At 40.2% G+C, this 15,374-nt stretch overlaps 1 protein-coding gene across 1 annotated transcript; it reads left to right on the forward strand.

Annotated features, from left to right (window-relative positions):
* The first annotated feature begins 1,530 nt into the window (after positions 1-1,530).
* LOC131223754 (uncharacterized) lies at positions 1,531-10,541 on the forward strand. The gene is made up of 5 exons (XM_058219254.1): positions 1,531-2,534; positions 8,790-8,842; positions 9,329-9,495; positions 9,578-9,726; positions 10,069-10,541. Exons 1-5 carry the CDS (start codon positions 1,733-1,735, stop codon positions 10,512-10,514), a joined length of 1,617 nt encoding a protein of 538 aa, XP_058075237.1. The 5' UTR covers positions 1,531-1,732; the 3' UTR covers positions 10,515-10,541.
* Positions 10,542-15,374: the final 4,833 nt, after the last annotated feature.

Here is a 15,374-nt window from a genome sequence, read left to right on the forward strand (position 1 = left end):
GGATTTTCCTACCAAACTGATTTTGGACCTGTGACTTAGAGACGGTAGGTCCCACAATTTAGATGGTTTAGATCATTAACAAAAAATGAAGATCAATAGCCTGATCCAAATTTTTTCTGGGCCCACCGTGATTTTTCTTTTTCATGTAATCCAACTCGTCCATTATGTTCACCCTCTCATCTTCTCTCTTCATGCCAAAAATCAGGCCAATCCAAAAATAAGGTGGGCCACACCATGGTAACAATGTACAACCACCCAAAAACTCCAATTGACGTGTGGTTTATGGAACCTCCCATTTCTAAAAATTTATCTCCTAGACTAGCTATTTCAGTGGAGTTTAAATAAAGAGAGGCAGTATTACACCTTTGTTGGGGGCAGGTGGGGCCCACATTTTAGAAATCCAAGCCATATGTCTGGATGGGCCAGTGAAAGAATCCTAACGGCTCCTTATCTCTCCCCTCAGATCTGAGTAATGAATGGTCTCATGGGGCCCACATGTGGAGATGGTCAGGTAATCGTCATAACTGCCCATGTATTCGGTTCTAAAGTGGGTGGGCTCCTATCCCAAACTCACACTGAACAGATGATCTTGCCCGTATGATTACTCTTAAGTCGAATGTGGGCCGTCCATCTCGGTGTTTGTGGCAATGGGTTGATGCTTAACAATTGCTCTATCACACGTGGCTGGGTGATTTGCAGATCGGGTCTGCACATATTAAGGGTTCTAGCATGGATGGTTCTACCATCCTCACCGTTTTTTGATTGATGGCTAACAATGAAAATCCTCGACCATCCATAGGGTATTCATTAGGATGGTCGCAGGTTCAGGATCCGGTATTGTCGGATCTCATTGGTGCAGCCCACCAACAACAACGTATATGGGAGCGGGCTGGTTTCCTAAGGTTCTGCCTGAGCCAACTCATTTTTAACCCGAACCCACCTCATAAGTCACAAGCCGCCGTTGAATCGTGGGCCAACCCCAACCATTTGTCACCGGACGCGAATGCCCTCTTTCCACATGAAGTCCCTGTGGTCAGAAGCTAGCTATGTGTGGCCCACAGAGATTCCTATCACAAATCCACTCCGTCCATAAGTTTCTCAAGATCACAATACAACATAAATCTGAAAAATCAATTAGATCCAAAACTCAGGTGCGGCACAACACACGAAGCAGCGGGATTGAACGGCCGCTATTGGAAACGTTTTTTTGGGGCCACAGAAGTTTTGTATCAGGATGATATTTGTGTCTACAGTTTATCTGAGTGGAAATAAAACTATGAACGGTTTGGATGGCATATAATCATCATGGTCGGCTCCAAGAAGGTTTGAACGGTGGAGGTTTGCGTTATCACTGTTTCGTGTCGTGTGTGGCCCACATGAGTTTTGAATCTGCCTTACCTATGGAATACTGTCCTAACGTGATATTTAGAAACTGATGTATAGAGTGGATTTGTTACGGACATCTCTGTGGGCCCCACGTTGCTTCCGACCACATGAACTTCACGTGGCCGGGGACGGCAATACGCGTCCTTTGCCACCACGACCGTTTTCAAATGCGGCGTAAGTCACACCCCGGCGCAAGATAGAGAAACCCTCGAATTCAAAACTGGCTGTAAAACCCTAACTCCCACAAAAACCCTCACAACGATCAAAAGATTAGGGATTTTATTTTCTTCCTCTCATTCCCTCTCCTCCAAATCTCAAACCAAAACCTCGATTTCCATTCATCGCGATGGACGAACTACTAATCCAGTCCCCTCTCCAACCAAAACCCCCATCTTTCCCTCCTCAAACAAACCCAAACCACGAATCCCTCCTCAAAGAATCCATACACCGCTTCTTCCACGAATCCCAGCGCAAGAATCGCGATTTCTCGAGTTTCCGTTCGATTTTCTTTCGATTGCTGCAATCCAGTGCTGATCCACCTCTCGAAATCATCTGGTTTTACGCCGCAGTAACCTTTCATGAGTTAAATTCCTCCAAGGAAGAAGTTTCGAGTAGGATCTCGTCGTCGAAAGACCTTCTCCAGCTGATTGTGGCCTGTTCAGCTTCATCCAACGGCCTGAAATGCATTGCCCTGCTCGCTCCCGTCATATTCGAGCTGCATTCTGCTATAACTGGATTCGAGAAGATATCAAAGAAGACGGTGAGAGAAATTGAGTGTTTGGTCGAAGGAATTGTCGGTTACATCAGCATTTGTAGTAGCAAGGATTTCAGTGGAGAAGACGGTTCAGGCAATTTGAAGTGTTTTGCTGACTTGGTTCGTGTTTGGACGGCGGATGGTCTGGATGGGAATTGGGATGTTGTGGGAGGCTTGAAGGTGTTCTTTCCACTCGTTAGTGATGAAATTAGGGACAGGTTGAGTGAGGAAGGTTGTGGTGTTGGGTACTTGGCTGGTGCCGTCACTGTTCAGGCATTTCTGTTGAGGTTGTTTTTGAAGGTTCGGAATGGAGGGTCAAAGGTGGAATTGGCGAACGAATTGAAGGTTTGGGCAGTTGGTTCGATCACTGGTTTTCGGAACTGTGTGTTTTTTGGTAAGGATTTCTGCTTTGTGGATTGAGTGTGTTTGTGTATTTATATGTATGCATGCATGCATGTATGTTGTCCAACTGGTTGGATTTGAGACCTCTCTCTCTATATATGCGTGTGTTCGGAGAACCAAAATAGCACCAATCATCATCTTGAAACATCTACAAGATAGAGCCTTGCATATGACCAAACTGTCTAAGTCTACTTTTCCTCATCTTATTACCTATTGGTGTTGCTTCCAAGGTCCCTCTAATACATTCAATTCTAACTCCTCTTGCCACTCACCCATCTCAACATTTTTATGTCAGCTACACTTATCCAATGAACATGTTGTTCCTTAGCTGCCCAACATTCTATCCCTCCTGCTCTACTACCCACTTGCGAATCTCCATCTCTTCCTTTGTAGGACGATACAAGTGCTGCACATGGGGCCCACCTGGATGTGTATATGACACCCAGACTGTCCATCAAGGAAAGTTGGATGCCCCATAAATCAAGTTGATCAAAACATTATGTGGGCCACCATATGAATTTGGAGGTTGTTAGATGGTTGTCCATTGTTTTCTTTATTGGGCCCTACCATGTTGTGTATATTCCATGAAGCTGTTCATTACATGAGCACCATTACTACAATGGGATTCTCCAAAAATCAGGCCTATAAAATCACTAAGTGGGCCACACTATAAAAAATGGACAGCCATAATCCTCCAAATTCATGTGTGGCCCGTATAATGCCATGTTGTTTGTGTGGTATCCATTCCATTCATCGGGTATGCCACTTGATGCTAGGCTTTGGGGAAATAAATCAGCCAGATCCACAACTTAGTTGGCTGCACCACAGGGAATAATAGGGATAGGTCACCAACCATAGGTTTGTCTGTGGGGCCAATGTAGTACATGTTTTTATTAGACCCATTCATCATATGTGACTCATGAGGATGAAGGTAAGATACAAAAATCAGCCCGGTCCATAACTCAAGTGGGCTACACCGTGTACTTAGAGGTCCATTGTTGTGGCCTGAGTTTTTTTTTTTAATCGGACTGATCTTTTGTGTGTACTGTCAACCTAAGGCTTCTCACCTGATGGATGGGTGGATTTCACATGTATAATATGGTGGGCCGCACGAGCTTGAGTGTTTTACAGTGTACAACAATGTCGTTTGGCTGTTTCAGTCACAGGTGTACAACACCATACAAAGTGAAGAAATTCTTTATATTTTGGTACTGTGTGATAGATGATATTTAGGCACTTAAAAACTTCTTGTGAATTGCATATATATCTCACAAAAAATTCAAAATAACCTTTCCAAATTATGGGACCTCGTTTAGATGTATCATGAACCAAAAGCGATGCTTTATTTGATTAGCTAAATATTTGGATTGGTAGACTTATTGGATGTTTAAAAATGAAAGACATTAAATGTTCATATTTCAACAAACTAGTAATCACTAATCAAAGATTATGACCATTCAACCAATCTGAGTTTGGGACATTGCTTGTATAAAGTGGGCTCCGCAATTTAGCCGGTTTAATTTAATATAATGTGCGCGAAATGTACAAGTGACTGTATATGAAGCATGATGTGTTGCCAGACTGTCAAATAAGCCCCTGCATCAAAATTGCCTTTCTATGGACATGTTGGTTCTTCCATTACTACGAGTCCTTGTGAGTCATTCTACAATGACTGTGCATATCCAACCAGAGTGTGTGCATAATACCCACCTGTCCTGCAGGGTTGGCCAACCTAAAAGTTGGACATTGCAAAAATCAGGTCGATCAAACCATCATGGGAGGGAGTCACCACATGAATTTGGAGATTTTTGGATGGATGTCAACTGTCTTCTTTGGTGTGATCCACCTAATGATTGCATATACCTGATTTTGGGAAATACCTTCATAATGGAGGGAATGCATAGGTTTGATGGTATATAAAAAACATATTGGGCTCCGCCTACATCCAACACTCACTGAACTGACATGCTTTGAATCAGTGTTTGACTTTCATAATAGAGCTTATGTAATTCATGAGTTGGATCCCATATGCACACCCTTGTTGGCCCCACACTCAACACTTGTATTACTATGGAACCTGCACTTTTTTGGAAGAAAGAAACAAAAGAAGATGAGAAACTCATAGGTCAGCTATAATACCAGTATGTCATGTAGGGTTTATCATCCATTATACATCCCATCCATCATGTGTGCCACCCCATGTTAGGTCCTAGGACAAAATTACTCCGTTCTACAACGTAGATGAACCACACCATGGGGAACAGTGTTGAGGGGACACCAATGGTAGTTTTTTGTGTCTGCCCCACCATAGTGTCTATTTTTCATCCAACCCGTTCATCATGTTCGCTTACGAAGATAAAAGGAAACGCCAAAAACAGCCTGATGAAAAACTCATGCAGCCAAACCACATGAAATTAGAGGAGTTAGCTGTATTTTACATTATTCCCTGGGGTCTCGCTAAATCCTTTTTTTTTTTTTTTTGTTGAAGATTCACGTCAGTCGGTCTATTTCCTGGTCAGTGAGGTGAAGATTGGGGTAGATTGGTGAAGTCCTACAGAGAGTTTGGGTGTTAAACCAACCATAATTTTTTTAACAAATGCAATTCCTTGCAAGAAACTTTGGTTCCTTATGTATGTCTACCAAACATGCTTATTAGAAATAAAAAGTTTTGCATAAGCAATTCTCAATAAACATTTGCGGAGAATTATTTGTTGAGAATCAATTCTTCACTTCCTAGAAGCAATGCTGAACAAACCCTGCAGAATAAGCTTATTTTACAACTTATTTACCTGTCTAAAATGTATCATTCAACTACTTATTCACTTGCTCATGCTTATTGCCTGTGGGGCCCACTATGTTATGTGTATTCTGTATGGCATCCAATCAATGTATTAAGTGGAACACACCATGATGATGGGATGCCTAAAAAAATCAGGCCTATCTAATCCTCAGGTAGGCCACCCATAGAAACCAATAGACAACTGCCCAAGAACCTCCAAATAAACGTGGTGGCCCCACATAATGGTCAGATAAGCCTGATTCTTGGGGCTTCCAACTTCCATAGTGTGGCAACTTTGCAGTGGATGCATGATGAAGACGTTCACAAGCGACATATGGCATTAGATGGTAGGTTACATGGGATGTGTACGTTAGACAACCTTAACTGTATTCATGCTACAACAACGCATACAGCTGCACAATATCAAAATCACTAGTATTTACCACATGTACCATCATTGATGTGCATGAGGACCAATCATCCATTAGGAGCAAGGTGTTCTGTAACGGAAACGGTGGCTATAACGGCCACCACCATTACCTTTACGATACGGGGCATTACGGCTGTAACGGCCCATTAACGGCCATTACGGTCTCTCTTTTTTATTATTATTTTTTTAATTTATTGAAAAACTCCCGAAAAACCTACATCTGCCCCGTAGTATTGATTAAAAAGTATGAAAAACCTGTGTCTGTCCCGTAATAGACCATTACATGGCTATTATGGCCTTTATAAGGAACGTAATGTGCTGTTAACGGCAATTACGAGCTTTTTTTTTTTTTTTTTTTTCCATAACGGCTGTTACGGCCGTTACGACCCCGTAACGTGTAACGGTTGCCACCGTTACCTTTACGTAACGGCCGTCATGGCACACCATGATTAGGAGAGCCCCAAACATGCACATGTAACAGTCTAAAGAAATAGGTCTGTCCAGTCAAATGAGCTACATGCTAATTTCAGACAATAAAAAAAGATGTTCGCCAATGGTCCACATTCAATGTCCACATCTACCCCACCTGATGAGCGAACATTCTTGATTATCGGGTCAATGCATCTTCATGTTCAGGTCCAGGGAATGGATTGTTTGGATCTTGCACATATATGCTGCATAGGTTATTGTCAAGGCATGTATATGGCAGAGGTATACACGCATGCCGGATTAGCAAACTCAATCTTTTCTATGGAAGTTTTTATTAGCCTAGGAATTTGCTACTTGGCAGCCTGTTAAGGGATATATGGTTGGTGTGTAAGGTAGCCCCACTTTGAAGATGGATGCATACCGGCATGATGTATGCTTGTGTTTTCAGTTTGTATTTGTGCTGTGGGGCCTAAATCCATTGTATGCATGGATATATGGATGGCTATTTGGGCCATCTATGAGGCACGTTACTGATGGTGCATGACCCAAACATCACACTGATCAAATTGTCTTCGCCATATATCAGGTGCATATCAAAAGGATGATTAAGAATAAAATGGTCAAGAATTCAAAGTTCATAGGTAAAATTATACAGTTTTGATCATGCAATCAGTGTAACTTTGGGCTATGATCCTCTAATAATGGGGCTTAAATTATGGATGGTCCAAATTACCATGCACCCACATACAACTTCGATACATCCATGCCACACGTAAACTATGTTGATAGTCTCCACGTGCAACAGCATGTGCATTTCACTCGGATAAATAGATAATTTTACCTTTCAATTTGAGTGGTATGTGGCGATTACTTAAAGCTCTTGAGGCACATCTCCATCCCTTCCATACAGCTTGAATTCTATGTGTTTTGAGCTTGGATTCTTTGGATGTTTGTTAGTTTTGGAGGAAATGTGTTGCCCGATTGAAATAGATGCTGTTTTGCATGAATTAATGCAGAAAATGCTACCAAAACTAAATTATTGTGGCTTTGGATGGCTTTTTAAATACATGTGAATTGTACTTGTGAAGCTTATTGCTGTTTCAGTTCTGATATTGAGTTCTTGTTTGGGTTCTGATTTTGGGTGCTTTTAGATAGATAGACTGCTGGTTCTAATTTTCGCTTTGATTGGGTTAACTTGGTGCGCGCCTTCATTAGAGGATCTCTTTTCTAGCATATGATGCACTCTAGAGTGCCATCAGCACCACCATTTTGTATCTTGGGGCCTGGTTGGAGGCTGGGCATGCTTAAATGGCATGGAAGCTTAAACAACATAAAAAGTCATGGATAACACAGAAATGAGTGATTTAACTAAAGCAATGTAATAATGCATGAATAATGTGACACATTCAGTTTTTTAAGTTGTCACTGGTACTTTATCAGTGTCATACTACCAAAAATTCAAAGTCTTGTTTTCATATATATATATATTGGTTCTATGCGGTCGCTCTGTGGGCCCACCGTGATGTGTGTCGAACATCTACCCCATCAGTCAGATGCACCGTTCCATAGTGGGCCTCGGGCTTAAAAATCAAGTCAATCCATGACTTGTGTGGGCCACACCACATACAAACGTCGAGAGGGGTTACCCTCCCATTAAAACATTCATAATCATTTGTTGGGCCGACCGAGATGTGGTTCACAAATCCAGCCCATCCATTATGTGTGTCCCACTTGGATGAGGGGTCAGACCAAGTTTCAGATGCATCCAAGTTTCAGGTGGGCTCCATCAAGTGCTTTTATATGTTTTAGGCATGTCTTCACATGATTTTAGATGATATGGCCCACCTGAGTTCCGTATACGGCTGATTTTTGGGATATATCATAATTTAAAGGGGATCCATCAAATGCACAGTGTTGATGTTCGACACATATCAGGGTGGGGCCCACACAGCTCGTTCTCATGGGAAGTTCCCATGAGGTCAACCGCATAGAACCATTTCCTTATATATATATTGGTGGAGAAACCTGCTATACATATTCTATCAGCCAACTATCCAGTCGCTACATGATATACATCTATGATAATCAAAAGAATGAAGTGTGCTCATACTCATAGACAGGCAGACTCCGAAGGATGATTAGCTGTCAGGAGCAATCATCGCCAAGTTTTATTTTTTTATTTTTTATTTATAGATGATTAGCTTTGTTAGATTCAATGACACAAGTCATGTGGAACTAAACTTTCTTTCGATATAAAAACGGAACCATTAAAGGACACTACCGTGTTGGTCAAAATATGCCATGGAACAGCCAAAAAGCCCAATTGAGATGCAATGAAGGATCCAAATGAATACCAAGTTATCATGCAGATCCTTGTTATGGCAGTCTCAAGTTATAAATTTGCCTAAACAAACATCAATGCCTTAATGTCACTTGTAATCATCGGTAAAAATAATAAATTTTCTTCTTAGCTGACTTACCAGTTGCCACAGACAACTCAGTGTTTGATATTGATGATTTTTCATTAGTGAGAGGCAATAAATTTTCCTTCCCTTTTCTGTTTAAAATGCTGAAAATTTTCTATTTGTTTTCTTATTGGTGTGCACCAGATATGCTGATGAGATTGCTGCTGGAGCCAACTTTGCCAGTCATCTCTCTATTGGTCAGTATTGCTTACTTAAAATTCATTAATTTACTAGAATTCCTTTTTTTGTTAAAATCTTTTTGCACACATTATGTTCTTTGGAGGAGTAGAAAGATATCTGATCAATTGCCAAAGTGGTCAGTCATATACTTTTAGAAAAGGGTAAATATAAATCTTCCTTTCTGATAAATGGATAAATAATACAGTTTCTTGAGACTTACCTCAATAGAGCAAAATTTTATTGTTGTGGGTCTCTTGAGTAACAAATGGGTTTACCTTTTTCGATGTATGGTTCTGCTATAATTGAATTGTGGTTTTAAGTGTTGTTGAGTCATCAAACTGTCTTGGATTTTGTTGAGTGCATCACGCTTATCACATTCCTCTACTGTGGCTTACCTAACTGTAAATGTAATCCCAAGAAGTTTTGGTCATTCTTTTCAAACGAGTACATTTTGGTATTTCTCCCATTGTCCTAACCATTATCTAATGTAGATCTGATTCCAGGGTTCTGAAGATGAATCCCTTTTACGAGAAGTTCTGTATGATGCTGTGATATCAGTGGATTATTCTTTCCTTAATCCTGAAACAACAATGGAACAATATGATGACCGCATGATAAGTCTTGCGATGACACAGTTGATTGCTGCCCATGAAGCTATACGGGCTGCACGGTAAATGAAAATGATTGGTAATTGGGAAATGTCGCATGATAATAGCTCCTTGTTGAGCTAAAATTTTGTTATTTTGTCACAGGGCAAAGGGGGATCAAAACAAAGCAATTTCATATATTAATGCGTTTTCCAGATCACGGCTACCATCCAAGTTAATTAAGTGGGCCATTGGTCACTTTGGCATTGAGAAAATGAGTAGACCAAGGGCTTCCACACCCCAAGCGCTCCTCAGTAAGTTACTGTATCTTCCTTGTTTGGTTAGGGTGTGTTTGGATGCTCACATTGACCAAAGTGGGGGCCACAAAGTTTAATTCCTATGACGTGAGCCCGTAATTGCATTTGGATGTGTTTCAAATTCAACATGAATTGGTAGTAATGGTAACACCTAGACCTTGATTAGAAAGGGAGTGAGGCCAGCTCGACATTGGTCAATGCCTCCTTAATCAGATTTATCATGATTCATTTCTATTGAGCACCCAAATGTCCCTTTAGTTACTTGTCTATACATTCTCTTGTTGGTTTTGTTAAGGGTCTTTCTTAATCTCAAGTGATCAAATTACTCTTAATTGCCAGAGTGGCTACTCAATCTTGAAGACCAAGGGTTGAGAGTGTTTGTACACGAAATCTCAAAGTTCCGCACCAAGTTGGTGTTTGATGAGTCGAAAGCAGATTATGAGCACCCAATATTTAAGCTAGACACAAAGCGATCTGACAATGAAATCTTCTACATTGATAACAAAGGAGAAGGGGAAGACAAAGTTAAGGAAGAGGATCAGGAGATGCAGTCCATGGACACTGCATTCATGGCCGCTGCGCGGACAATGAAATTCACAGCAAATGATGGAAGGAGGAAACGCAAAGACGGAAGAAAGGGAGAAGGGAAAACCAAAGTTAAATTCCTCAAATACAAGCTCCAGGATAGTTACCTGAAAGAGAACTCTTGTTTGGGCGTTGATGGCATGAGTAGTGGGAGCGACGTGGAGAATCCGGATGAAGACATGGAAGAAATGGAGCAATAGGTTGAAGCGGAGAGATGCAGTCGGGGAAGTGAAGTGGTAAGATATCAATGTCATGTGCTGTTTACTTACTCAAGATATGTAGGAAAAAATGCATCTCTTTTCAGGGCAATGTAATGATTCGAGTTGATTACTGTAGTTAGAAACCAATGGTGCATTTTGGGTCCTTGCCTAATTTTGCTGATCATGAGATGAAGTTCTGTATGTGCCCGTTAGTGCCATCGAATACTGTTTGTGCTGCTGACAATATGTAGCATGGGATTCTATGGTCTTGGCATTCGTATCTACCAATACCTTTTTCTTTTGTAGAATGGATTTTGTTGATTTACACGAGGGCATTGAAGGGAGGTCCCCCTGTTTTGCTGAAGCTACAATGGGTCTGTTAAATGTGTTTCTTTTACATCTTCATGCTTCTTCAATCATGTTATGAGGAATTAGTAAGTCCTGAGTCTTTGTGACAAATGGGGCCCATGGTTCAGAAATCCAGACCAGAGGTCTGTTGTGTCCCACTGCGGATGGACCATTACCTAAAAAGAAATCCAAGATTGGAAGATCTCAGCCACCAACCTTGGGACCTCTCTTACATGTTTGTCCTAGGTAACATCATTTATTGGCTAGAATAATCAATGTATGTTTAATATAATATAATATAAGATTAAGATACCTAGACCCGGCTCAACTTGATTTTAAACGGGTCCAAGTCGATGGGCCTGATCTATACCTAGTTAGATCCGAATTTTAACCGGGTCTGATCCTACTTACAAGTAATAGTGGCTGCAACCTGTAATGCCTTGTTTTAGGGCAATTCCCTATACTAGTTTTGCACAATTTAAGAAATGGCAACTACTCATTTCTCCTCGCATGTGGACCGTACATAGGAGATTTTTTACTAATGCGTTATTGATGTAATTGGCAATCCAAACAAGCCCTAAAATACCCATGGTATCTCGCATGACGATGGTTGGATCATCTTATTTTTACGGCATCTTTGTAGACAAACCATAGTGGACCATCAGGGTGAAAATTGCTAAAATCCCAACCTTTAATTGCAACGAGTGGACCATTCCCCAAAAGTCTCTCAGATCTGAAGATCCTACCGTCTGATCTTTGACCATTTATGAATTGAACCTGGGACTTCGCTATTTTTATTACAGAGATCCAAGGGTCCGAGGCAGAGCCCAACAGATCAGTGGCCTGAATCTCCAATATGTGGGCCCCGCTTCAAGAACTTTGGGCCCAAGGATGCTCGTAATTCCTTCATGTCCTTTCAACTAAAGCGGCAGTAGTCCGTCCTGAGGGGAGAACCTTTGGTGCTCCAGCAGAGTGTGATGGATGATACACAGGTACTTAGAAACTGCATACATGGCACAAAAGTAATCAGTAAATCAAACCAATCGTGTTGCGAGTCCTAGCTTGCATCACGTACCTAGCATTAAGCATATTTGATTATCTGATTATTTGGATGGGTGGACATTTACGAATATCAAATGGGCCTTTTCCAAGAGACGAGTCTGATTTTTGGATAGTTAACTTAGGACGGTAGATTACACAAGTTAATTTAATTTGAGTTATTATAACTAATTTTACCGCAAATTCTTAGAGGAATTGGATTTTACCTCATGGTGCATCCAATAACTGATATTTCAAGACCGATTTTTAAGAAAATTACAATAGCTATATGATAGGTCTTTAGGTAAACTAATTAGATCTCATGTTAGCACGTGCAAAAATTATTGAACTTTGATAGACGTACTTAATATTATTAATTTTCAATGGCCTTTAAAAAATTTTGTAAAATGAGTGAAAGCTTTCGAGTCAAGATCACAACCCTTATATGTCCTCAAGTATAAGGAGTTGATCACCTTTAACACGCCATTAAATCCTTCACATGATCATATTGTAGGCTAATGTGCCCCTAGATTATTAACTCAAATTCAATTATCTAATGTGAGTGTTCAAATGTCTAGCAACATGATCTTGTATTCATGCCATACTTGCACTCTCATGTAGGTTAAGGGCAAAGGCAGAATAGAAAATAAGTTTGCTCTTGATGGTGGAGACCATCTATCTTGAGCCAAATCAATCCCTTTACATAGGATGAACGAACGTCTCAAAGTATAATGTCTACATATGTGTCTCAAGTATTTACAATGATCATATCTCAATATGGCACTAAGATCCATGCACCACAATTCTCCTAAGTCAATAATACAATCAATCTCAAGTTCAAGGATTGGAGGAATTAATACTTACATTACCTATATTATATAAGTATTTAAGGCAAGTCTAAATATTAACTAACACATTATATTAAAAACAAATACTCATGGTCATCAAGAACCATTGAAATTGACCCTATCACATTTACATGGGCAGTAGATTAGGGCACATATTGGTTTTCCAAGACATAACTCCAAAAACTATCCCACTTGCCCTAAATCACTTTTCTAGGCCCACCTAAAAAATGATCCAAGACTTACTATGCCACTTAAGACTATCAATGAGTAGAGCTAGTTCATTAATGAATTGGGCCAGTGAATTTCTTTAATGCTCACCCAATATTTGAGTAGACTGATTGGCCAGCTTCTTTGCACATCATATGCGAGATATAGGGACCACATCTATACATTTGCATGGCATGTGCGAGATACAGGGTTGGCATCTATACATCTTTACATGTATGGACAATCTATAAAATACGTAGCCCACACGACACGTTATGCAATGCAAGGGAGGCTCAACGTAGATTATGATTTTATACAGCCCAAAACACCCATTTATGGGTGTCCCTTGGTTATTGCATTGATTGACCATGAAGTGTAGGTAATTAGATAGAAGAAACATTAAATTGCCCTCACACTACATGTAGCTATTATTGCAGAATACCGAGCTTGATTGAGAGGAAGAAGGTTGCCACAAACCCTTGTGTGTTCTTCTCCTAACCACCAGATGATATGGGTTTGACTCTAATTAACACAGATGAGGAGACCAAAGCTGTACTTATATTGATGGATTGGTGGTGAAGTCCCACTCACCATAAACTCCCCACTACCATTCATGGCTTACATAGTTTTCTAGGCCTCACTTGATGTCCACTAAAGTGATCCAAACCGTTCCTTTTGCCGTCCAAAAGGCTGATGCCATATGTGGCACATTAAAATTCTAACATTAGAACCTTTCTTGTCAATTGAGGCAAAATTTTGAACTTGAACACATTCTAATGTGTCCAAATTTAGTTGGGCTCTATTTACTGATCCCTACTAGTTTTTTTATTTTTTAACAAACAACAACACACCCTCACACACTCACACGGTAGTGGGATTTCACCACCAATGGGTACTCGAACCCTTGACCGGGTGTTGAAACTCGTGAGAGTATACCATCGGAGCAAGAGTAACGACCCTGATCCCTACTAGTTTGCACCTTGAGGGTTGTTTTGATGTCTGTAAGTAGTGTAAAATGTAAGAAAGTTATATAACTTTGTTATACATGTGGTGTTTGAGGGACGAAAGTTACTTATAACTTGCTTTCGACTTATAATTTTCTTACTCGCAAAAAATGCAAAAAACTTTCATGGAAAGAAGCCATGTTTCAAATTACAGAGAACTTTAAAACATGCTAATGGATTCTTTTTTGAATCCAGAAAAGCAAGGGAGAAATGTAGGTATCTCCATCAGCATCTTTCTCTTCTTGTAAGAAAATGAAGAAGATTATTGAAGAACCCTCAACATCTCTCTCTCCCCCCCCCCCCCAGGTGGGGTTTCTTGTACCTTTTTTCTTCAAATTGAAAATGGGCACGGATTGTTGTCGTCGGAACTTCCTGTGATGGGAAGCTAGGTGAGGCCCATTGTGATGTTTATGAGAAATCCATCCTGTCCATCTGTTTTTCCAAATCATGTTAGGACATGAGCCTAAAATGAAGAAGATCCAAAACTCAAGTAAGTTGCACAACAACAAAAATTGGATAGGGAAATGCCTACAGTTGAAACCTCCCTGAGGTCCGCCTTGATATTTATATGCCATCCGTATCATTCATAAGGTCATTCATATTGGGATGAATTGAAAACACATAAATATTAGCCTGATCCAAACTTCTGTGGACCCACGAATGTTTCAACACTAGATGTTCAATTCTTAATGTTTCCTATCATGAGGCCTACTTGTGTTTTGTATTTGCCTAATTTTTGGGTCCATTTCCTAACATGATCAAGAAAATGAATGGACAGGGTGGATTTCATACAAACATCACAGTGTTCCCCACATAATGAATCATGTGTTGATTGGACCTACTTTTGTGTAAATTATCTTGACTGTTCCATATCAATGACCATTGATCAAATGGTTCATATTTGTCAGATAGGAAGTGATGCTTGCATGATAATCTATTTGAACTGTGTTAATTGATATGGAGATGAATTTGTTTGTAAGGAATTGTATGATCTTTGACCAAACGATGTACTTTCTCCTTGGATTTTCAGTTTTACAAGTGGGACCTGTGGCTCAATATTATTCAGATTATTAAATTGAGGGGTTGCATGATGGATAGGTGATGATGACAAAATATATTCATGGCCGAACCATTTTAGCAAGTCAACTTGGTCCTCTTTTTCTAGTTGAATGTAGAATGCCCTCTATTTATTTATTTGTAACTGTCTGTTTGCATGCCACCAACCAATTACTAGAATTATCCGGCCATAAGGAGCCAAAATCCTTATGGCAAGGTCCGTTCAGTGAGGAGGCCCATCCTACCAATGGTCTAGGTCATCAACTCTATACTTCACTTGTATGTATGTTTCTCCCTTATAGTATTCTAAATATATTTTAGAAAGAATATGAATATTTTTAGTTTCTTTTTGTGTATTT

Source organism: Magnolia sinica, chromosome 13 (assembly GCF_029962835.1).
Source record: "Magnolia sinica isolate HGM2019 chromosome 13, MsV1, whole genome shotgun sequence".
Lineage (NCBI taxonomy): Eukaryota > Viridiplantae > Streptophyta > Magnoliopsida > Magnoliales > Magnoliaceae > Magnolia > Magnolia sinica.